The following is a 24,086-nucleotide window of genomic DNA, read 5'->3' on the forward strand; positions in this document are numbered from 1 at the left end:
GCACTCACCACACAAATCATGAAAGTCTTTGAGAGACTAGTCCTGGAAATACTTCGCCCCCAGGTTAAGTCAGCACTGGACCCTCTTGAGTTTGCCTACCAGGCGAGGATTGGAGTCAAAGATGCAATCACCTACCTGCTGCACCGTGCCTACAGTCACCTAGACAAGCCAGGAGGAACTTTCAGGATTATGTTCTTCGATTTCTCATGTGCCTTTAACACCATCCAGCCTGCCAGACTGGGGAGTAAGCTATCGGAAATGCAGGCGGATACTCCCTTAGTTTCGTGGATCATGGACTATCTGATGGGAAGGCCACAGTTTGTGCGGCTACGGGGCTCTGTGTCTGATACCGTGCTGTGTGGCACTGGTGCTCCACAAGGGACAGTTCTGTCACCATTCCTCTTCACCCTGTACACTACAGATTTTAGTTACAACACAGAGGGCTGCCATCTGCAGAAATTCTCTGATGACTCTGCAATAGTTGGTAGTATCAGACATGGAGACGAGACGGAATGCAGGAAGGTAGTGGACAATTTTGCTGACTGGTGTGAGCTAAAAAATTAAAGAACTGGTAGTTAATTTAAGAAGATCGTGATCTCCAGCCACTCCCCTGTCTATTAAGGGTATGGAGGTGGAGATCGTTGAGGAGTACAAGTATCTAGGGGTGCATATGAGCAATAAGCTGGACTGGTCCAGGAACTAGATAGATAGATAGATAGATATGAAAGGCACTATATAATAGATAGATAGATAGATAGATAGATAGATAGATAGATACTTTATTAATCCCAAGGGGAAATTCACATAATCCAGCAGCAGTATACTGATACAAAGAAACAATATTAAATTAAAGAGTGATAACAATGCCGGTATAACAGACAATAACTTTGTATAATGTTAACATTTACCCCCCCTGGGTGGAACTGAAGAGTCGTATAGTGTGGGGTCTCCTCAGTCTGTCAGTGGAGCAGGACGGTGACAGCAGTCTGTCGCTGAAGCTGCTCCTCTGTCTGGAGATGATCCTGTTCAGTGGATTCTCCATGATTGACAAGAGTTTGCTCAGCGCCCGTCGCTCTGCCACAGATGTTAAACTGTCCAACTTTACTCCTACAATAGAGCCTGCCTTCCTCACCAGTTTGTCCAGGCGTGAGACGTCCCTCTTCTTTATGCTGCCTCCCCAGCACACCACCACGTAGAAGAGGGCGCTCGCCACAACCGTCTGGTAGAACATCTGCAGCATCTTATTGCAGATGTTGAAGGATGGCAACCTTCTAATGAAGTATAGTCAGCTCTGTCCTTTCTTACACAGAGCATCAGTATTGGCAGTCCAGTCCAATTTATCATCCAGATGCACTCCCAGGTATTTATAGGTCTGCACCTTCTGCACAGTCACCTCTGATGATCACGAGGTCCATGAGGGGCCTGGTCTTCCTAAAATCCACCACCAGCTCATTGGTTTTGCTGGTGTTCAGGTGTAAGTGGTTTGAGTCGCACCATTTAACAAAGTCCTTGATTAGGTTCCTGTACTCCTCCTCCTGCCCACTCCTGATGCAGCCCACCATAGCAGTGTCATCAGCGAACTTTTGCACGTGGCAGGACTCCGAGTTGTATTGGAAGTCTGATGTATTTTGGCTGAACAGGACCGGAGAAAGTCCAGTCCCCTGCGGCGCTCCTGTGTTGCTGACCACAATGTCAGACCTACAGTTCCTGAGACGCACATACTGAGGTCTGTCTGTAAGATAGAAGAAGGGTACAAGAATATACAAGAAGGATCAAAGTAGGCTGCATTTCCTACGCAAGCTCAGATCTTTTAGTGTCAGCAGCACTACGTTGCGGATGTTCTATGACAGCGTGGTTGCCAGTGCCTTTTTCTTCGCTGTGGCATGCTGGGGGAGCAACATGAAAGTGGCAGACATCAGGAGACTAAGCAAACTAATTCAGCAGGCTGCCTCTGTGGTAGGAGAGAAACTGGACAGCTTAGAAACTGTGCCAGATCAGAGAATGCTGTCTAGGCTTCAGTCTATTATTGAAAATGCTAATCACCCACTTGATAGCGTTGTGGTTGGACAGACGAGCGATTTCAGCAGTAGACTGACTAGCATCAAATGCTCCACTGAACGTCACAGGAAATCCTTCCAACTCACTGCCATCCGGCTCTAGAACTCCTTTTCCAGTCGCTCACCTACACTTTAAGTTATTACCCTCTTTCTTTATTGGATATCCAGGTATATTTTTTCAAGTACTTGAAATGTGCAACATACTATCTGTACTTGTGCAATAAATTGTCTTCTCTTCACATGAGAATAACCTTATTTGCTCTCAGAATGTGCAATATTAACTTAAGGTGCAACATTCTGCACTCTAGTTTCATACTTACTGTACATTTATTATACTTTATTTATATTTTCATGATTACTTTATACTTGCTCTTAGTGTAACATGTCCCTTGTCTGTTGTTAAGTTGTAACATAAGTAATTTCCTTCAGGATTAATTAAGTTTCCTGATTCTGATTCAGTCCATGCCATCCGAGTGATCCTTATTTGGAATAAGCAAGTTTGGAAAATGAATCTTGGTAAAGCAGGGCATGGAATGAAAATGAGGCGGCCGCCGACTTTTGAGGATCTTCTCAGTTCCATAACGGAGTGTGGAGTGATGGCTCTGAGGTTAGGGATCTGTGCCAGCAATCAGAGGGCTGCCAGTTTGAATCCTGTAAATGGCAGAAGTGACTCGACTCCATTAGGCCCTTAACCTGGAGTATGACGTTAATCTGCATCAGGTCCTCCAATTTAGAGAGTAAACTTGCGGGTTGGTAGTGGGATTGGCACTCTAGTCACCATAAAAAAAACCCAAAAAAACTCAACAGTGTTCCAGGGTGGTGCCGAGGTGTCCCAGTCCAGGTGATTTGTCACTTGGTGGGTGCAGCAACGCCTCCTCAGTTCCACACATTCGTTTGTCTCCACCTGCCATTAGGTGCAGTCTACGTGACCTTTGGCCTGACGAGAAACTGGGCCCTCAGAACCCACCTACTGCTGCCTGCCAAAAACCCAAAAACTCAACAGTGTTCCAGGGTGGTGGTTATTTCATCTCCGAGGTGTCCCAGTCCAGGTGATTTGTCACTTGGTGGGTGCAGCAACGCCTCCTCAGTTCCTATTTAAACCTCACAGTTTGGTGTGCTCCTGACTGTTTGTCTCCACCTGCCATTAGGTGCAGTCCGGAAGATAGTCTACGGATCTCAAGTCAAGTTCACCCCAAGAGCAGACCGCGTGACCATCTTGGCCTGGACTGTTGATGTAGAAGAAACTGGGTACAAGTTTAACCTCAGAACCCACCTACATTTGCCTGACTTCTGCCAGGATCAAACTTACAGACTTGTAGAGTAAAAGTTCATTATTCAATTGGCATTGGATTATTTATAGGGCACAATCAAATAACTACATTACACTAGCTGAGCAGACAGTAGAGACAAGACCATGAACACAACAGGAACTTGTGTTGGGATTAGCATATCACGGAAAACACTGAGGAACTGTGGAGGAGCAGGTGGAGCGGGGTCTTCTACCTTAGGGGACTGAGCTTCATTAATGTGGGAAGTGACATCCTTTACATCTTCTATGACTCTGTGATGGCCAGTCTGGTAACATCACTTCAAGGGAGGACCACCAAATCAACAAACTAATTAAAAGATCAGACTCAGTTATGGGACGTACTCTGGACCTCCTGGAGGAGAGTGCCATTATGAACACTGCTGCACATCCTCTCTGTGACACACCAACACTGAGGACTTGGAGACAACAAATCACTCAGCAGAAGTGGGGCAGGAAATGCTAGGGGGGCTCCTTTATGCCAACTGCAATATGTCTGCATGATGCCACACTGGGACTGGGACTGGCAAGACAGGAGTTATTCTGGTATGTGTTCAGACGATAGTGTATATGTATGTGTGTATTGCAGATGCTGTAGTGAATTAACAGGAGGCCATAATGGATGGATCAGGTGGATGAAGGTACATGCCAGTCAGGAAGTTCAGTCAGGGAGAAGGAATTATGGATGGACTGGACTGGAGGAGTCGGGATCTCAGGGACAATTCCTCCTCCAACACGCTGCTCTGGCTTGGTCCCAGTTTGGATATCTGCAGAAAGGTGGCCCTTGTTGGGGTCTTTGGGTGATCCCTTGGGTGCTGCCAGCAGAAGACCGCCCTGTTTTATCAAGCATCTGTATGACCCCCAGAAGCGCTTCTTCAGTGTAATATTGTGGCACCCAAAGTACTCCTGAGTCCAACATAAAAGGACGGGTCTCACCTGACCCTTGGAGTCTGAAGTTTTCTTTATTTTTTTAGACCCCAGTGTGTGAGAATATATACAGTTTATATAGTTATCTATCCAGTTATACATTTATTTATTTATTTATTTAAAGATCTTCTGTAAAAAGTCAAAATTTTCCCTTGGGACAAATATCTATCTATCTATCTATCTATCTATCTATCTATCTATCTATCTATCTATCTATCTATCTATCTATCTATCTATCTATCTATCTATCTATCTATCTATCTATCTATCTATCTATCTATCTATCTATCATTGGTTAGCATTACAACCATGTTGGAGTTGATGTAAGCTTGAAAGAATTGTCAGCTGTGTTTGTGAAAATATGAACTGCAAATAAGCATTTGAAGTACAGTTGTGCTTGAAAGTTTGTGAACCCTTTAGAATTTTCTATATTTCTCCATAAATATGACCTAAAACATCATCAGATTTTCACTCAAGTCCTAAAAGTAGATAAAGAGAAACCAGTTAAACAAATGAGACAAAAATATTATACTTGGTCATTTATTTATTGAGGAAAATGATTGAATATTACATATTTGTGAGTGGCAAAAGTATGTGAACCTTTGCTTTCAGTATCTGGTGTGACCCCCCAATAACTGCAAGTAAACGTTTCTGGTAACTTCTGATCATTCCTGCACACCGGCTTGGAGGAATTTGAGCCCATTCCTCCGTACAGAACAGCTTCAACTCTGGGATGTTGGTGGGTTTCCTCACATGAACTGCTCACTTCAGGTCCTTCCACAACATTTCGATTGGATTAAGGTCAGGACTTTGACTTGGCCATTCCAGAACATTCAATTTATTCTTCTTTAACCATTCTTTGGTAGAACGACTTGTGTGCTTAGGGTCGTTGTCTTGCTGCATGACCCACCTTCTCTTGAGATTCAGTTCATGGACAGATGTCCTGACATTTTCCTTTAGAATTCTCTGATATAATTCAGAATTCATTGTTCCATCAATGAAGGCAAGCCGTCCTGGCCCAGATGCAGCACAACAGGCCCAAACCATGATACTACCACCACCATGTTTCACAGATGGGATAAGGTTCTTATGCTGGAATGCAGTGTTTTCCTTTCTCCAAACATAACGCTTTTCATTTAAACCAAAAAGTTCTATTTTGGTCTCATCCGTCCACAAACATTCTTCCAATAGCCTTCTGGTTTGTCCACTTGATCTTTAACAAACTGCAGACGAGCAGCAATGTTTTTTGGAGAGCAGTGGCTTTCTCCGTCAACCCTGCCATGCACACCATTGTTGTTCAGTGTTCTCCTGATGGTGGACTCATGAACATGAACATTAGCCAATGTGAGAGAGGCCTTCAGTTGCTTAGAAGTTACCCTGAGGTCCTTTGTGACCTCGCCGACTATTACACGCCTTGCTCTTGGAGTGATCTTTGTTGGTCGACCACTCCTGGAGAGGGTAACAATGGTCTTGAATTTCCTCCATTTGTACACAATCTGTCTGACTGTGGATTGGTGGAGTCCAAACTCTTTAGAGATGGTTTTGTAACCTTTTCCAGGCTGATGAGCATCAACAACTCTTTTTGTGAGGTCCTCAGAAATCTCCTTTGTTTGTGCCATGATACACTTCCACAAACATGTGTTGTGAAGAGCAGACTTTGATAGATCCTGTTCTTTAAATAACACAGGGTGCCCACTCACACCTGATTGGCATCCCATTGATTGAAAACACCCGACACCTCACCTTCAAACTCACTGATCATCCGTGAGGTTCACATACTTATTTGTAATATTCGATCATTTTCCTCAATAAATAAATGACCAAGTATAATATTTTAGTCTCATTTGTTTAACTGGTTTCCCTTTATCTACTTTTAGGACTTGAGTGAAAATCTGATGATGTTTTAGGTCATATTTATGGAGAAATATAGAAAATTCTAAAGGGTTCACATATTTTCAAGCACAACTGTAAATTATGGGTCTGAAAACTTCTATGAATGAGAAATTCCAGTTTGTGATTTTTAACAGATTTGCACACTTTTCTGATAACATGTCTTCATTTTGTCATTATGAGTTATTAAATGTAGATAGATGGTCAAAATCGTCAGATGTATTCATTTGAAATGAAATCTACAACACCATAAAGTGAGCAGAAAATGAAGGGATCTTAAAACTTTCTGAATCCTCCATATGTATTAAAATAGCTGTGCTACAGATCTGAAGTTTTAGGGGACATGGGAGAAGGGCTGTATAAATAAAATGTATTATTATTATTCTTCAGACCCTCAAGGAGGCTTGATGTTCACTTTAAGCTGTGTGCAATTTTTAAATGTACAGCTCTCATTGTTAGGCAAGTGACAGTGACTCCACACCTCTTGACTCTTTTTTTATTTGAAAAGGTCCAAAATAATCGACTCCATCATTGGTAAAGGGCAGCATGTCCGGCAGTAAATCTTCTGGTAAACCTGCCATTTTTTGCTCACCCGTTTTGGCACTGTTATCGTGCACATTGGCTTGAGAGATCACAAATGTTTTGACGCAGCTGTGTTAGCCTGTAGTTACGTCCCCAATGTCCACGTTCGTTGCAAAATAAGGGCGGCGACACGTGACTTCTTGTAAAGAGTTGTGCGGTTGCTGCTCGGCCTCTTCTAGCACAGCCTCTTTGCCGAGTCTGCCTCTGACTTTTAGGATTCCGCTTTGCAGGATTCGGTCAAGTTTGTAAATGTGACTACAATTTTTTTTTTGTGGTGATTTTTGTGTAAGGCTTTAATCTCTTCTATATAAGCTTGTAATTGACTGGGGCGGATAAGATCCCTGCGGTGAGCGGGCGCCCTGCCCGGGGTTTGTTTCCTGCCTTGCGCCCTGTGTTGGCTGGGATTGGCTCCAGCAGACCCCCGTGACCCTGTAGTTAGGATATAGCGGGTTGGATAATGGATGGATGAATGGATGGATGTTCGGTGATTAGTGTTATTTGTCTTTCTGGGCCATGTTCAGTTTGGCTGACCATACATCGGAATGCCTTTCTTTCATCCTTCAGATGCAATAACACTTTAGATAGTCAGCATTGTGATTGCCGTCCAGTTTCTTCACTTGAATGTGAGGAAAGTGGGCAACAGTTCAAGTGAACAGGAATGTCTGTCAGCCGGTGCCTTAGAAGGCAAAACTACAAAAGTGCAAAAGTTGAAAGAAGCAGAATGAGCAGAAAGAAAAATGAAAAAGCCGCATCCTCCCACAGAGCAGCAGCACTTCATGAACTTTGCCTTACACTTTTGCACTGATGTGGTAGAGACCACCCACAAAGTCACATTTATGGAGCCCCCAAAGCCCACAGGACTTCACGATGTTACATTGTGAGTCAAGAAAACAGAATATAACTTATTTTTACCTTTAAAATTGCTCATGTACGTCCGTCCATAGCCGCTGAAGTCCGTGTACGTGTCTAACTCATAAAAGGATAAGGAGTAACCTGCAGCTGAGATATCCATGAGAGAGCCAGACGTGCACTGTAAATAAAACAAACGGAAAACAATATTATATAGCGCCTTTCAACAGGGAACACCGCCATCTGGCACCTTTCAAGCTGTTACATAAAATACAATTACAAAACCTGCCGTTATATTTGACACCGCAGCAGGTGAACTGACTTACAAACTGAGTCAAAAATGAGGAGGTGAACTGACTTACAAACTGAGTCAAAAATGAGGACTGAGTCGATTACTGTTACTGTATATAGCGCCTTTCAACAGGGAGCACTGCCGCCTGGCACCTTTCAAGCTCTTCATCCATCCATCCATCCATCCATTATCCAACCTGCTATATCCTAAGTACAGGGTCACGGGGGTTTGCTGGAGCCAATCCCAGCCAACACAGGGCGCAAGGCAGGAAACAAACCCCGGGCAGGGCGCCAGCCCACCGCAGTTCAAGCTCTTATATAAAATACAATTACAAAACCTACCCTTATATTTGACACCGCAGCAGGTGAACTGACGTACACAATGAATCAAAAATGGGGATTGAGCCGATTACCGTTACTGTATATAGCGCCTTTCAACAGGGAGCACACTTTACAAGCACAGAGATGAAATAAAATGGTATACTGTTGGAAAAAAAGCCTTCATTTGAAACATAAGCAAGTGACGTGATGGCCACAGTATGTCAAATGTGAGCTTTGAACAAGTGCCCTTTAATTTATACAAGCTGCGCTACCCACCTAAGATGGGCTGGACTCTAAACCGTCAACATAGACCTTTGCATTAAAACCTGCTCTGCACCTTCTGTTAGAAAGTACTTTGTAATGCATATACGTACATGTCGGCCCACCTTAATTATGGGTATATCGTTTGCTCAACCCGTGGATGTTCAAGGACGGCAGACGCTAAGGATTTATATAAAAGCTGTCACACGTGTGCGCATTGGGGACAGCTGAAGGGCTCTAGTGACTGCAGTTCCACCGCCGCTCCAACGGTTGCCGCTGTGTCCTAATGTCTTTCTTTCTCCTTTTCTCTCTACAGACCAGTTGACTGACAGCTAGAACACCTCTGACATCACTTCCAGTGTCCATCCACCTGGACCCGCCTTTTCCTGCCAGAAGGGCCCAACCATAGACATAGAATTACTAGACGCCACATGACCTGCAGCATCGTACGTCAACGTCGCCGCCATATTGTGAGTGGCACAGCTGTGGAGTAATGGTAATGAATAATGTGCTGTTTGGGATTGTACACACCGCTGTACGCTCCAAACCAGATCACAGGGGATTACATTTCATAGGTACGGCTGAACAATTGTATTGGTTATATTTGGCCGTTAGAAAATCCTGTTTTATAATCTTAGCACTCAGAGTCACCTTACAATAAAAATCAACAACATTAGTAAAATTAACTGTGGTGGCCTGGCACCCTGCCCGGGGTTTGTTTCCTGCCTTGCACCCTGTGTTGGCTGGGATTGGCTCCAGCAGACCCCCGTGACCCTGTAGTTAGGATATAGCGTGTTGGATAATGGATGGATGGATAGTAAAATTAAAACAAGAGAATGATAAATCAAAAGGCAATAATTAGCAGACAAACAAAGATAACTGGCAGTAACAGTGCAGAATTCACAATTGGTATACCAGTTTAAAAAGATAAGTTTTGAGGGCAGTTTTAAAATGTGTTATTGAATCGAGATGACGGATATGAGAGGGAAGAGAATTCCCAAGTTGAGGAGCACCAGGAGAGACGCTTGAGCTACCAGAGCACTGAGTCTGAGGTGCGGTACAGAAAGTCGAGCTGCAGATGAGGATCTGAGTGAGCGAGAGGAGTGCCAGTCTGGAGGAGATCAGTGAGGTGTGGAGAGCTTTAAATGTTCAGAGCGGTGTTTAGTATCGTATTCAGTAGTGAACAGGGAGCCAGTGAAGTCGAGAGAGAATCGGTGTGATATGTTCAGTGGATTTAGAACAGCAGGTTATTATCCTGGCAGCAGAATTTTGAAGAAGTTGTGTTTATGGATACGTTTTTGTGGGATGCCAGATAGAATAGCATTACAGTAATCTATACGTGAGGTGACTCAGGCATTAACTGATACTTCAGTACTGTGTTGGGTAAGAACAAGACAAAGTCTAGAAATGTTTCATAGATGGAAGAAGGCAGTCCAAGAAATATTATTTATACGGGAGGAATTATTTAATAACAATAATTATTATTATTATTTAATAATTGCCATTATTCGTGTATACATTTAAACGATTCGCCCAAATCTGTTGTATGTAAACGATACTGTTTTAAACGTTATTGTTTTTTCATCAGAAAACCGTTTTCCACGTCTACCTGTATTAGTTTAAATGGCACTTTTGCCACTCGCAACATGGCGGATGAGCTGACGTATCGTGTCGACTGGGCAACACAGTGAATGCGCCGTCTATCTATATACAGGTATGTCTAAGCTGCCGCTAACACTGGAAACTCGGCCATCTTGCGACCCTTCTGTTTTGAACTCACGTCTGCACAGACGTCTCCACAATAATTGTGTGTCTGTTTTTTTTTATTTAATTTTGCTGCAACCATTTATACAAGGTGGCCAGCTTGGTACCCCAATTCTTTATTGTTGTCCTCTGTAATAAATTATAAAGACAACCCAAGGGCTGATACAGCGGGACTGATGGGTTGGCTGGACTCGGGTACGCCGTGCGCATCTTGTTTCTTGTGCATATTTAGCAAGCAGCACAGCACTCAGGAGCTTCAAATAAGAACTGAGGAGGCCATTCAGTCCATCGAGCTTGTTTGTTGGGCCAATAGCTAAGCTGTCCCCATATCTCCTCCAGATTCGTCTTAAAAGTTCTCGAGGTTTCTGCTTCAACTCCATGTCTTTGCTTTCTGGCATCAGTCCTAAATGCCATTCACCCTTCACTTCCATTGATGTCCTCAAGTATGGGATTCACTGTTTAGTTAAATGTGCTCTGCTGGATCGACTTTATCGATGCCTTTCAGAATTCTGAAGACCCCGATTAGGACCCCACGTAGTCTCCTTTGCTTGACACAGTAGGACGTGCCCTCAGGTCCCTTGATGCACTTGGCCGCTCTCCTCTGCACACCTTCAGGTGCTGCTATGTCTTTCTTCTAGCGCGGTGACGAGAACTGTAGACGCGGGGTCTCACTAGGGCATCACAAGCATAACGTCCATCGATTCGGAGTCATATGAATGCAGTGTGCAAATATTCATCCATTTTTCTAAATTGCCTTTTCAGTTTAGGGGCACACAGAGTTAGCGCCACTCTCACCAGCGCCTGGATGTTCAAGACAGGAACCAGTCCTGGATGTGGTGCCAGTCCTTTGCAGGGTACTTTCATTTATAATAGTCAAAAAAAAAAGCATTTTTGAAACGTGGATAAGATTACGCAAGAAGTTATTGTGTTATGCAAAGAAGACCACCGTCCAGATTGCTTTTCCTCTGGCTGGTCCGTGTTCTACCCCTATAAAAATCTGCAGAGTCACCGCTGTGCTTTTGCTTTTCTTTTTATCCACATGGTAAGTGGGCTCCTCTCCTTGGCAGGCAATGACACGCTCTGGGCCTTCGGGGGTGTAAACACAAGATTTTAATTTCTGGAAAATTCTCACAAGCCTAAAATAAAACACAGAACTGCCCTGGGAAAATAATAAAAAAATAAAAAAATAAATAATCATGAATGGTGGTCAACATCCCACCTGAATGTGGGTCTGCGAACCACTGAAATGCCACATACTGAACCTTGGGCACTCTCTTTGAGTTCAGCCCTTTATTATAAAACTGGATTTCACAGGCCACTGTGCCCATAAATGTGAACAGTGGTGGCACCACACCAACTTCATTTTACCTGGCACCTTTTATAAACCCAGTAGTAAATACAGTATATAGATCTGGCTAAATTGCCCACCATGACCTCTTCCATCCTGGCCCCCTATTCATCTCCTTTCTCACCACTTCACTACCTAACAGCTAACATGTGTAGAGTGTACTGGTGTAAAAATGGCTGCCATTGTAATAGCCTGGGGGGTACAGCACACTGGTGGTGGTTGAAGTGGCTCCCATCTGTCTGTGTAAAGTGCTCTGAGTAGCAAGAAAAGCGCTATTTAATATAATATAATCCTTATCTATAATTTGATACTATCCGTATGTACAGTGGTGTGAAAAACTATTTGCCCCCTTCCTGATTTCTTATTCTTTTGCATGTTTGTCACACAAAATGTTTCTGATCATCAAACACATTTAACCATTAGTCAAATATAACACAAGTAAACACAAAATGCAGTTTTTAAATGATGGTTTTATTATTTAGGGAAAAAAAAAAAATCCAAACCTACATGGCCCTGTGTGAAAAGTAATTGCCCCTTGTTAAAAATCACCTAACTGTGGTGTATCACACCTGAGTTCAATTTCCCGTAGCCACCCCAGGCCTGATTACTGCCACACCTGTTTCAATCAAGAAATCACTTAAATAGGAGCTGCCTGACACAGAGAAGTAGACCAAAAGCACCTCAAAAGCTAGACATCATGCCAAGATCCAAAGAAATTCAGGAACAAATGAGAACAGAAGTAATTGAGATCTATCAGTCTGGTAAAGGTTATAAAGCCATTTCTAAAGCTTTGGGACTCCAGCGAACTGCAGTGAGAGCCATTATCCACAAATGGCAAAAACATGGAACAGTGGTGAACCTTCCCAGGAGTGGCCGGCCGACCAAAATTACCCCAAGAGCGCAGAGACGACTCATCCGAGAGGTCACAAAGACCCCAGGACAACGTCTAAAGAACTGCAGGCCTCACTTGCCTCAATTAAGGTCAGTGTTCACGACTCCACCATAAGAAAGAGACTGGGCAAAAACGGCCTGCATGGCAGATTTCCAAGACGCAAACCACTGTTAAGCAAAAGAACATTAGGGCTCGTCTCAATTTTGCTAAGAAACATCTCAATGATTGCCAAGACTTTTGGGAAAATACCTTGTGGACTGATGAGACAAAAGTTGAACTTTTGGAAGGCAAATGTCCGTTACATCTGGCGTAAAAGGAACACAGCATTTCAGAAAAGAACATCATACCAACAGTAAAATATGGTGGTGGTAGTGTGATGGTCTGGGGTTGTTTTGCTGCTTCAGGACCTGGAAGGCTTGCTGTGATAGATGGAACCATGAATTCTACTGTCTACCAAAAAATCCTGAAAGAGAATGTCCGGCCATCTGTTCGTCCACTTAAGCTGAAGCGATCTTGGGTGCTGCAACAGGACAATGACCCAAAACACACCAGCAAATCCACCTCTGAATGGCTGAAGAAAAACAAAATGAAGACTTTGGAGTGGCCTAGTCAAAGTCCTGACCTGAATCCAATTGAGATGCTATGGCATGACCTTAAAAAGGCAGTTCATGCTAGAAAACCCTCAAATAAAGCTGAATTACAACAATTCTGCAAAGATGAGTGGGCCAAAATTCCTCCAGAGCGCCGTAAAAGACTCATTGCAAGTTATCGCAAACACTTGATTGCAGTTATTGCTGCGGAGGGTGGCCCAACCAGTTATTTGGTTCAGGGGGCAATTACTTTTTCACACAGGGCCATGTAGGTTTGGATTTTTTTTTCTCCCTAAATAATAAAAACCATCATTTAAAAACTGCATTTTGTGTTTACTTGTGTTATATTTGACTAATGGTTAAATGTGTTTGATGATCAGAAACATTTTGTGTGACAAACATGCAAAAGAATAAGAAATCAGGAAGGGGGCAAATAGTTTTTCCCACCACTGTATGGTGTTTGCGTTAATACCTCGACTCAATACGTTAGAAGCATGCAATAGGACTCTGCCTCTGTAGTTAGAACATCACGTGGCAAACGCGGACGCAGTATTGCGTGATTGGCTAAGAATGTTCAAATGCTTCAGTGATGCTGCTGAACGCCCGCGTATAGTAAGTCAGTGTTGGTTCGAGCAGATAACGGTAAGTTCGGTTGGTTTTTTGAACGTTTGTATGATGGAGCGTACTTTCCAGGACTAACATCGTCGACTGACTTAAACCCTTCGACAGCTCCGGAACTGTAAGTAATTTAGAACGTATCGCCATTTGCTTGGTACGTCGAAATCTATCTTTGGGCAGTTCGGTTTTGCCATCCGTCCTTCTGACATCTATTGGTAAACTGAGTAATGACGGCTGGGTATTGACAACGGTCATTTTTTAAATTTTAGCCGATCTCAGATCTAAAATGACCACGCCAAGATAATTATTACTCCGACTCCGATTAGAGTCGTAAAATACGGTTTGTTTTGAAAATTTGTTTGTCTGAAAAAATCAAATGAGGTGCGCAGAAGAGTTAAGTTCACGTCTCGCAGCACCATTTAAACAGGCAGCTCTTCATTACATCGGCCGAAAAGGTCTATTTTAAGCACAAATCAGTGCCATGATAACAAAATCATTTCAAGGACTTAACAAAACAAATAATTCTTTGCAGAGAAAGTATGGATTTCACAAACATAGAATTTGTAGCCCGATTTGCTCGGGCTCCCAGTCGCTAGTATCAATTTAATATCCATCCATTTTCCAACTCGTTGAATCCGAACACAGGGTCATGGGGGGTCTGCTGGAGCCAATCCCAGCCAACACAGGGCGCAAGGCAGGAACCAATCCTGGGCAGGGCGCCAACCCACCACAGTCAATATAATATGATATAATATAATATATATTGTCACACACGTGTGCAGTAATTGTTATTTTAGGAGGTGATCCCTGTGGCCATAACAGCAAGAAGGTGAATCATCTGAAGGTAGATCACCCATCTACCCATTTTCTTAGCCTGCTTTGATGGATGGTGTGGTAACTGGAAAGCATAGTGCGCTAGGGAGGAAGAATCCCCAGAGTGTCCATTGTTAAATCTTTGTGTCTGTTTTGGGGTTTAACTCTCATCCGATGTGTGTGTGTGTGTATGTCTTGGTCTTTCCATCTTGGTGCTCATTACAGTATTATTCTCAATGTTGTAGCAAACTGGCAGCAATTACATGCAGCTTAACACAGTCTCCTGCCTCAGTAAGTCCTCCTTGTTCTTCTTCTGCTACAGCTTTGGCTGATGTTATTAATATTATCATCATCTTTGTGGTGAAGCTGCGGCATTATGATCAGAAAACAATACATCCTCCTTCATGAATTCCAGTTTGAAGTTGTGACGTCCTTCATTCTGAAACGTGAACTCTCCCTCCAAGCTGGGAGTCGGCGTAGGACACTTCATAAATCAAGGAGAAGTGCATTTAGGACTGAAGCCGGGAAGCACTACAGAGTTGTGGGACTCTGGAACAAACTACCGAGACATGGAGTTGAAGCAGAAACCTTGACGACCTTTAAGAAGAATCTGGATGAGATATTGGGACAGCTTAGCTATTAGCTAAACAAACGGGTGACAAATGGACTGAATGGTCTCGTCTCTCGCTTGTCAGATTTCTTTTGTTCTGTTTAAAGCAGATCACACGCCAACCAATTGTAGTAAAAGGTTTGAAGTGTGCCACTGTGCAGCAGCCTGAAAAGATGGCAAAGTTTTAGGTTGGACTCCAAAAGTCTTTGATGGTCCCTTCAGGCAGCCTGAAAAGGAGAAATGAGTGGGACAAGAGAGATATTGACGACATTTAAGAAGAATCTGGAAAAGATATTGGAGACAGCTTAGCTATTAGCTAAACAAACAGGCGCGATGGACTGTATGGTCTTCTCTTGTTTGTTAAATTTCTTTTGTTCAAAGTCCTTTGTTCCAGAAGCAGCCTGAAAAGATGGTGAAGTTTTAGGTAGGACTCCAATAGTCTTTGATGGTCCCTTTCAGGCAAGGAACAAGGAAAAGCGACAAAAGTTGTCACTGGGATGCTTGTTGGACAGAATGATCTCCACTCGCCTGTCAAAATTCTTTTGTGTTAGTGGACTTAAGATGTCCTTTTTGACACTGATCAACAGACAAAGACTCTTTAATGTCAAAGTGAAACCAGATTGCTACAAAGCATCCTAAATTAATTACAAATATTAAATGGAAAACAATGGCACCCCCAACTGATGATTCAACGTCTATTTTTTTTCCTATCTGATGATGGGGATCAAATCATCCTTGAGGCCGCTTGACATTAATGAGTTAAAGGAGTGGATGGATGAGAGCGGCTTGTCTTTGAAGACAGATAGTCAAACAGAAATGTTAATTATTGGAGGGAATGACGCTGATGGCAACCACAGTTTGTCATTATTTAATTCAAATGGAATCACCATTACTTTTACAGAATCAGCCCTCAACTGTGGCGTTATCTTTGACGCTACGTGTATTTGAAGTGCACATTACACAACTGTACAAAACGTGTTTCTTTCATCTTCACAATATTGTAAAATGAAGGTATTTTCTAAATATGCAGGATACTGAGGAATGAAGTCATGCATTCATTTCTAGTAGGATCGACTACCACGATGCGGTGTTCACTGACTACTGAAATCGTTCTTTATACAGCTTTCTGTTCATTCAAAATGCTACTGCAAGAATAAAGTACAAAAACTAGAAAGTACGAACTCATAACCCCAAGCCTCATGTCCTTACACTGGCTCTCGGTTAAGTTTAGGGCTGATTTTAAAAATCCTCCTTTTAACATGTAAAGCTTTACATGGCTGAAGACCTGCTTACTTATCATTCTTTATAAACCAGAGTGCACATTTAGATCTCAAGGTACCAGCCTGCTTGTGATTCCAAGGATTAATAAAATAGCAGTGAGAGGTCGAGCTTTTAGTTACAAAGCCCCCTAAACTGTGGAGTGGTCTGCCTGCTACTGTAAGAGCCACCTCTTCAGTCTCAGCTTTCAAATCCCGGCTGAAGACTCACAACTTCAGTTTAGCACACCCTGACTAGAGCTGCTGATTAACTGTACAGACTGCATCTCTCTTGTTAGTCATTACTACTAAAACATATTAATATGATAGTTCTAAACTGTTAGTAACCCTCCCCTATTCTGTTCGTCTTCTCGGTATCCTCATGTGGCACTTGGTGTCATTGCTTAACTGCCTAGTTGTTTGCCTTATCTCTCTCTATAGAAAATCCAACGTCTGTCTGTATGTCTGTCCACTTTTCACGAGAGAACTCCTTAACGGATTTAAATTGATTTTTTTTCTATAATTTGCGTAAACGTTCCGGTTGATTTTGCGACTTCTCTCATCACACTAAGAATCCTAGTTCGCTTGCAGGAGCGATTTATTCTCGCTAATCTGAGACAGAGGCTGTGGGCCAAGAGGGGGGGGAGGCGTGACGTCAGGAGTGTGGAGCTGGGCAGTGCCCTCCTCATTGTCCTGTTTCACGACTACGTGGGTGGAGCCACAGGGGACGGCTAGTCTCAGATAAAGTAGCACTGCAGTCATCGGGTAGGAGGGTCCTTTCATCCGATTGGCTGGCCCAGCACTGAATCAGTTGTAGAATGGCCAGTAGGAGGGAGGCGGCTCCCTAGGACTCTGACTCCTTTTCTACACTCTGGCCGTGGTCTTACAATGAGCTGATGGACAGGAATTGTTCATTTTCATTTATATTAATCAGTTTGTACAGGGTGGTGCATGAAAAAAAACGAACCATCTCCGGCTCCAACGCCGACGTACGCTTCTTAGCCCGTACACGAAATGAGCAACAGGGCCCGATTCTTTCTGCAGTTTGTAACTGACCCAGACTTACGCCACTTCTTCACCAGCTCGTGAATTCTGCTTTTTGCTGGTAGGTTTACGTCAGAAACACTTCTGTGCGAAAATGTCCTGCGTTTCCTTAAAAGAACAGGAAGAAACATACGCCTCCACTATTTCAATCCTCTATTGCAGAGAATACATCTTGCAGATCTCTTTCATGCCCATCTGTACCCACTGGCTCACAGCTTCCTTACTAATGCACAGTTGGGGCTGCTGACCCCATCGCGATCGTGACGGCACCCGCCTCTATAACAGCTCGAGCCAGCCGGTCAGAGACAGTCCGGATTTTCGTGCGCCACCCTTTACTTTGCTTTTATGTGTATCTGAACTTGTGTGTCCTCATATGTGACACTTCTGCATGTAGTGAGTGGTGTCTTCTTTTGTTACATGTTGCCTTGAGGGATGTCACGTTGCTCGGTGAGGCGTTTTGTGTAAGAACAAAGTCATTGGTACAGTTGTATTGTATTTCTGAGCTGGCCGCCTGGCTCTGTGAAGAGGATTACTTGTATGTTCTGCTTTGGGTGTTGCATTGGCCCCATTTTTTTGGCACCCATTGCATGCCCAACCAACCTGGAAGGGGTGGGTGGGTCTCTCTCTTTGAATTGCCTTTTCCCAAAATTTCTTCCATATATTTTTTTCCTGTTTTTTCTTAGAGAGTCAATTCTGGGAAGGGGTGGGGGGAGAGGGGGGACTGTCAAAAAAACAGGGCCTGTTAAAGCCCCCCGGTGAGGTATTCCTTGTGCGATTTGCAGCTTCACAAGGAATTAAATTGCTGTTGTTGCTGTTGTAATGAAACACATGGTGACTTTTTTCATTTCTTTCATTGCTTCTCTGCCTCAGTGACTTTATTTATCATCACTGATAAGGACGGCAGTACGGACTTCTTCATTTATTTATGAAAGAGTTGCGGAAATAACCCCCCCCACCCCACACACACACCAGATAACCACTACTGACCGCCCACCAAACTTTGCACTGGCATCTGATAAACGAAAGAGGAGAAGAACTGAAATTAGAGTTTATCACAAAGCGCCTAAGATCACAGTTGGGGTGTTGCAGTACATAGTGCTGCAGAATCACAGCTCTACGGTCTCAGGTTCAAATCCTGGTCTGCCAGCTCTCTCTGTGGGGTCCTGCCTGTTCTCCTTATGTCTCTTACCCGAGTTTGCTTTAAACGTGACCAAGCTGTGCCAGTTTGTTTACCTGGCCCGGTGTATACCTGAGTCAGCCGGTGCACTTGCTCCAGAACTGCATTGAGTGGGCTAGAAAATGGACCGATGATCGGCAGCTGAACAGACCATTCTGCGTCACACTTGCCGTTAACCCCACGGTGTTTTACGTGGAAAATCACCTTTTGCACCAATCCTGCCACTCATGCATTCTGTCAACAACAGGATCAATGGGTTCAAGACGCTAAGCCACCAGCACACAGTAAATTCAAATACATTCATTCCACTAACTCCTATATGAGGTTATGGGGGTGCTGAAGCCCACCCTGGCTACATAACACACCTGGGCGGATGCCTGTCTATCACAGTACACAACATTCATTCATTCTTACATTTCTGAACACCATTGAGTTCACTGAGTCATGGGGGGGCTGGAGTCAACCCGGTCAGCATCACTCATAAGGCAGGAACAAACCCCGGACTGGATGCATTTGAAGTGTGCCACTGTGCAGCAGCCTGAAAAGTTGGCAAAATTTTAGGTTGGACTCCAAAAGTCTTTGATGGTCCCTTCAGGCAGGCTGAAAAGGGGTAATGAGTGGGACAAGAGAGATACAGTATTGGAGTTGAAGCAGAAACCTTGATGACATTTACGAAGAATCTGGAAAAGATATTGGGGACAGCTTAGCTATCAGCTAAACAAACAGGCGCGATGGACTGTATGGTCTTCTCTCGTTTGTTCAATTTCTTTTGTTCAAAGTCCTTTGTTCCAGAAGCAGCCTGAAAAGATGGTGAAGTTTTCGGTTGGACTCCAACAGTCTTTGATGGTCCCTTCAGGCAGGCTGAAAAGGGGTAATGAGTGGGACAAGAGAGATACAGTATTGGAGTTGAAGCAGAAACCTTGATGACATTTACGAAGAATCTGGAAAAGATATTGGGGACAGCTTAGCTATCAGCTAAACAAACAGGCGCGATGGACTGTATGGTCTTCTCTCGTTTGTTCAATTTCTTTTGTTCAAAGTCCTTTGTTCCAGAAGCAGCCTGAAAAGATGGTGAAGTTTTCGGTTGGACTCCAACAGTCTTTGATGGTCCCTTCAGGCAGGCTGAAAAGGGGTAATGAGTGGGACAAGAGAGATACAGTATTGGAGTTGAAGCAGAAACCTTGATGACATTTACGAAGAATCTGGAAAAGATATTGGGGACAGCTTAGCTATCAGCTAAACAAACAGGCGCGATGGACTGTATGGTCTTCTCTCGTTTGTTAAATTTCTTTTGTTCAAAGTCCTTTGTTCCAGAAGCAGCCTGAAAAGATGGTGAAGTTTTCTGTTGGACTCCAACAGTCTTTGATGGTCCCTTCAGGCAAGGAACAAGGAAGAGTGACAAGAGTTGTCACTGGGATGCTTGTTGGACAGAATGATCTCCTCTCGCTTGTCAAATTTCTTTTGTTTTAATCACAGTGGACTTAAGATGTCCTTTTTGACACTGATCAACAGACAAAGACTCTTTAATGGCAAAGTGAAACCAGATTGCTGCAAAGCATCCTAAATTAATTACAAATATTAAATGGAAAACAATGGAACCCCCAACTGATGAGTCAACGTTTATTCCTATCTGGTGACGGGAATCAAATCATCCTTGAGGCCGCTTGCCATTAATGAGTTCAAGGAGTGGATGGACGAGAGCGGCTTGTCTTTGAAGACAGATAGTCAAACAGAAATGTTAATTATTGGAGGGAATGACGCTGATGGCAACCACAGTCTGTCATTACGTAACTCAAATGGAATCACCATTACTTTTACAGTTGGGCTGTCGTAGTGCTTAGTGCTGCAGAATCACAGCTCTACGGTCTCGGGTTCAAATCCTGGTCTGCCAGCTCTCTCTGTGGGGTCCTGCATGTTCTGCTTATGTCTCTCAAAAATGAGTTTGCTTTAAACGTGACCAAGCTGTGCCAGTTTGTTTACCTGGCCCGGTGTATACCTGAGTCAGCCGGTGCACTTGCTCCAGAACTGCATTGAGTGGGCTAGAAAATGGGCCGATGATCGGCAGCTGAACAGACCATTCTGCGTCACACTTGCCGTTAACCCCACGGCGTTTTATGTGGAAAATCACCTTTTGCACCAATCCTGCCACTCATGCATTCTGTCAACAACATGATTAATGGGTTCAAGACGCTAAGCCAGCAGCACACAGTAAATTCATTCCACTAACTCCTATATGAGGTTATGGGGGTGCTGAAGCCCACCCTGGCTACATAACACACCTGGGCGGATGCCTGTCTATCACAGTACACAACATTCATTCATTCTTACATTTCTGAACACCACTGAGTTCACTGAGTCATGGGGGGCTGGAGTCAACCCGGTCAGCATCACACATAAGGCAGGAACAAACCCCGGACTGGACGCATGTCTACAGAAAATACACAAATGAATGAGATTTTTCAGCACCACCCATTTCAAAACAGGGTTAGGGCTGCAGTCCATCCTGTCGGCATCATGGACCAGGCAGGACAAAACCTTGGCCCGTCTTTCAGTATAAATAAAGTGCCATGTCCAGGGTGGGCAGAGCCTGTCTCAGATAGTACAGGGTGCAAGGCAGGAACTAAACCTGGACAGGGTGCAGTCCATCACAGGGTGAACACACACACACACACACACACACAAGGCCAATTTAGTGTTGCCAATTCACCTCACCTACATGGGAGGAAACCAATGCAGACATGGGGAGAACATGCAAACTCCATGCAGGAAGAGCCCTGGTCTCCTTACTGTGAGGCAGCAGTGCTACCAATGCAGCACCCAACAAGCAACTAATGCAGTCACACATTTCTAAAACTGTTAAACACCCTTCAATTCATAACACACCTGGACGGGACACCCAGCTAACACATTCATTTACTTTTTTCATTTCTGAACACTACTGAATTCAAAAAGAGGGTCATGGGGAGCTGGAGTCAACCCGGTCAGCATCACACATAAGGCAGGAACAAACCCCGGACTGGACGCATGTCTACAGAAAATGCACAAATGAATGAGATTTTTCAACACCACCCATTTCAAAACAGGGTTAGGGCTGCAGCCCACCCTGTCAGCATCACAGACAAGGCAGGAAGAAAACCCTAACCCTGGACAGAATGCCCGTCTATCACAATAAACAACATGAATTAACGAATGCAGTCACACATTCAATTCATAACACACCTGGACAGGATGCCCAGCTATCACAGTGCATTACATTCATTTACTTTTAGGTTTCTGAACACCACTGAATTCAAAAAGAGGGCCACGGGGGAAGCTGGAGTCAACCCTGGCAGCATCACACATAGGGCAGGATATCTGTCTGCATAATGTGAATAAATGAATGCATTTTTCAATATTATCCATTTCAAAGCCCACCCTATTAGCATCAAACACAAACAGGAACAAACAAAACATAAAATGAATGAACTAATTTATTCTTTCATTCATACATTTTTATACATTATTCAATTCAAAACAATATCACAGGGGACTGGAGCCCACCCTGGCAGCAACACATGTAAAGTAGGGGAAAAACCTGGTGTGAGATGCCAGTCTATTATCACAAATAAAATGAAGGAATTTTTCAACACCACCCATTTCAAAACACTAGCTAGGGCTGCAGCCCACCCTCACAGCATCACACACAAGGCAGGAACAAACCCTGGACAGGATGCCTGTCTATCACTATAATTAATGTGAATTAACTAAGCCAAGGGTGGCAAACTCCAGTCCTGGAGGGCCGCAGTGGCTGCAGGTTTTCATTCTAACCATCTTCTTCATTAGTGTTTTGCTGCTAATTAACTTCTTTTGCCTTAATTTTAATTAACTTGACTCAGGCCTCTTAGTTGTCTCTTTTTCTTTAATTAGCTGCCAAACAATAACGAGACACAAAACCAGCTCACCTGTGCCCATCACACAATATCTGAAAATAAAGAAAGGTGAAGGTCTCCGTAAGGTTGATCTCTCAGGTCAGCAAAACATTTTGACAGAAAAACAGAAAATCAACAGTTATGGAAATGTCTGCTGTGGCAGCAACAGGCCGTGGAAATAAATAACGAGTTTAATTAACAGCAAGAATTGGCTTCTCATTAAGAAACTGGTTGGAATGAAATTGGTTGGAGTTTGAAATCCCAGTTTAGCAGGTCAACTGTTTCACGTCTCATTTCTGTTTGGTTGTCATTCAATGAAGAAAAGAATTCATTCAGAGCACTGAATCCTTAAAAACAGGGCTATTAAAATGAAGGGAAAACTGGTCACTGATTAGGAAAAGGGTTAGAATGAAAACCTGCAGCCACTGCGCACCACCAGGACCGGAGTTTGCCACCCCTGAACTAAGCCATCCAATCATTTGTTCAACCTAACATTCTTGAAGAGTGTCACAGTGCGTACCATTCATTCATTGTAACTTTTCTGAACACCACTGAATTCACAAGAGGGTCACAGGGAGAATGAAGTCGATCCTGGCAGCCAGAGGCGTGGGGGCCTAAGGCTGGCTGGTTACGTCAAACTCTGTTACCGGTAGGTGTTTACCGTATAAACCTGCGCGTGAATTTAATCGAAATAATGTTGCCATACACCGGATTTTCTCATTACAGGATTCAGCTAAATTTTTGCAAGATAACACGCAGACTTTATCAAAATATAACGATGTAATCTATTTAAAAAGTGTGTCACGATTATTCTCTATTATTATTAATTATTCTCTAAATGCAACCAGCACTTATTTCTCCTCCATAAACTTAAACTATTTAAAGTAGACAAGGACCTCATGTTGTCCTTCTATCGCAGTACGATCCAGTCTGTGATCACTTTCAGTTTCATTGCCTGGTTTAATAATCTGACAAACCAAAACTCATAAAAGCTCCAGCAGATTACGAAGTATGCAGCTAAAGTTATTGGGGCTGATGGAGGTGATCTGACTTGTGCGTGTGTGTGTGTGTGTGTGTCAGAGGGCAGGCAATGTTAAAGAAACTGGAAATCATCTCAACTGATGACAGTCATCCATTACATGGAGAACTATCCATCCACCCCTCCATTATCCAACCCGCTACATCCTAACTACAGGGTCACGGGGGTCTGCAGGAGCCAATCCCAGCCAACACAGGGCGCAAGGCAGGAAACAAACCCCGGGCAGGGCGCCAGCCCACCGCAGACATGTAGAAATAAAGTTCAGTAAATCAGGAAGGATAGTCGCCTTGAAAACCCACACAAATCACTCCAGGAACTCCTTTTCTTCTTACTGCCATATGACTTTTCAATAAGAAAGATCGGAGATAATGATTAAGGTTTTGATTTATATCCTGTAACCTTTTTTTTGGTGTAAATATGTATTATCTAACTGCCTTACCTTAACCTTTCTTGTTTCTATTTGTCTGTTTTATTTCATTCTGTCTGTTATGAGATGCAACTGAGAAGACAAATTTCATGTTTTCTTGTGTAAACATGACTAAA

General features: G+C 43.4%; 1 protein-coding gene across 1 annotated transcript in view; it reads right to left on the minus strand.

Annotated features, from left to right (window-relative positions):
- The window catches only part of LOC120523239 (ETS-related transcription factor Elf-5-like), an 83,485-nt gene that overhangs the window by 43,837 nt on the left and 15,562 nt on the right, over positions 1-24,086 (minus strand). Inside the window, exon 2 of the mRNA XM_039744342.1 lies at positions 7,675-7,792. Within this exon, the coding sequence (XP_039600276.1) occupies positions 7,675-7,774 (100 nt within the window). The 5' untranslated portion in view covers positions 7,775-7,792. The remainder of the gene's footprint in view (positions 1-7,674; positions 7,793-24,086) is intronic.

Source organism: Polypterus senegalus, chromosome 1, assembly GCF_016835505.1.
Source record: "Polypterus senegalus isolate Bchr_013 chromosome 1, ASM1683550v1, whole genome shotgun sequence".
NCBI lineage: Eukaryota > Metazoa > Chordata > Cladistia > Polypteriformes > Polypteridae > Polypterus > Polypterus senegalus.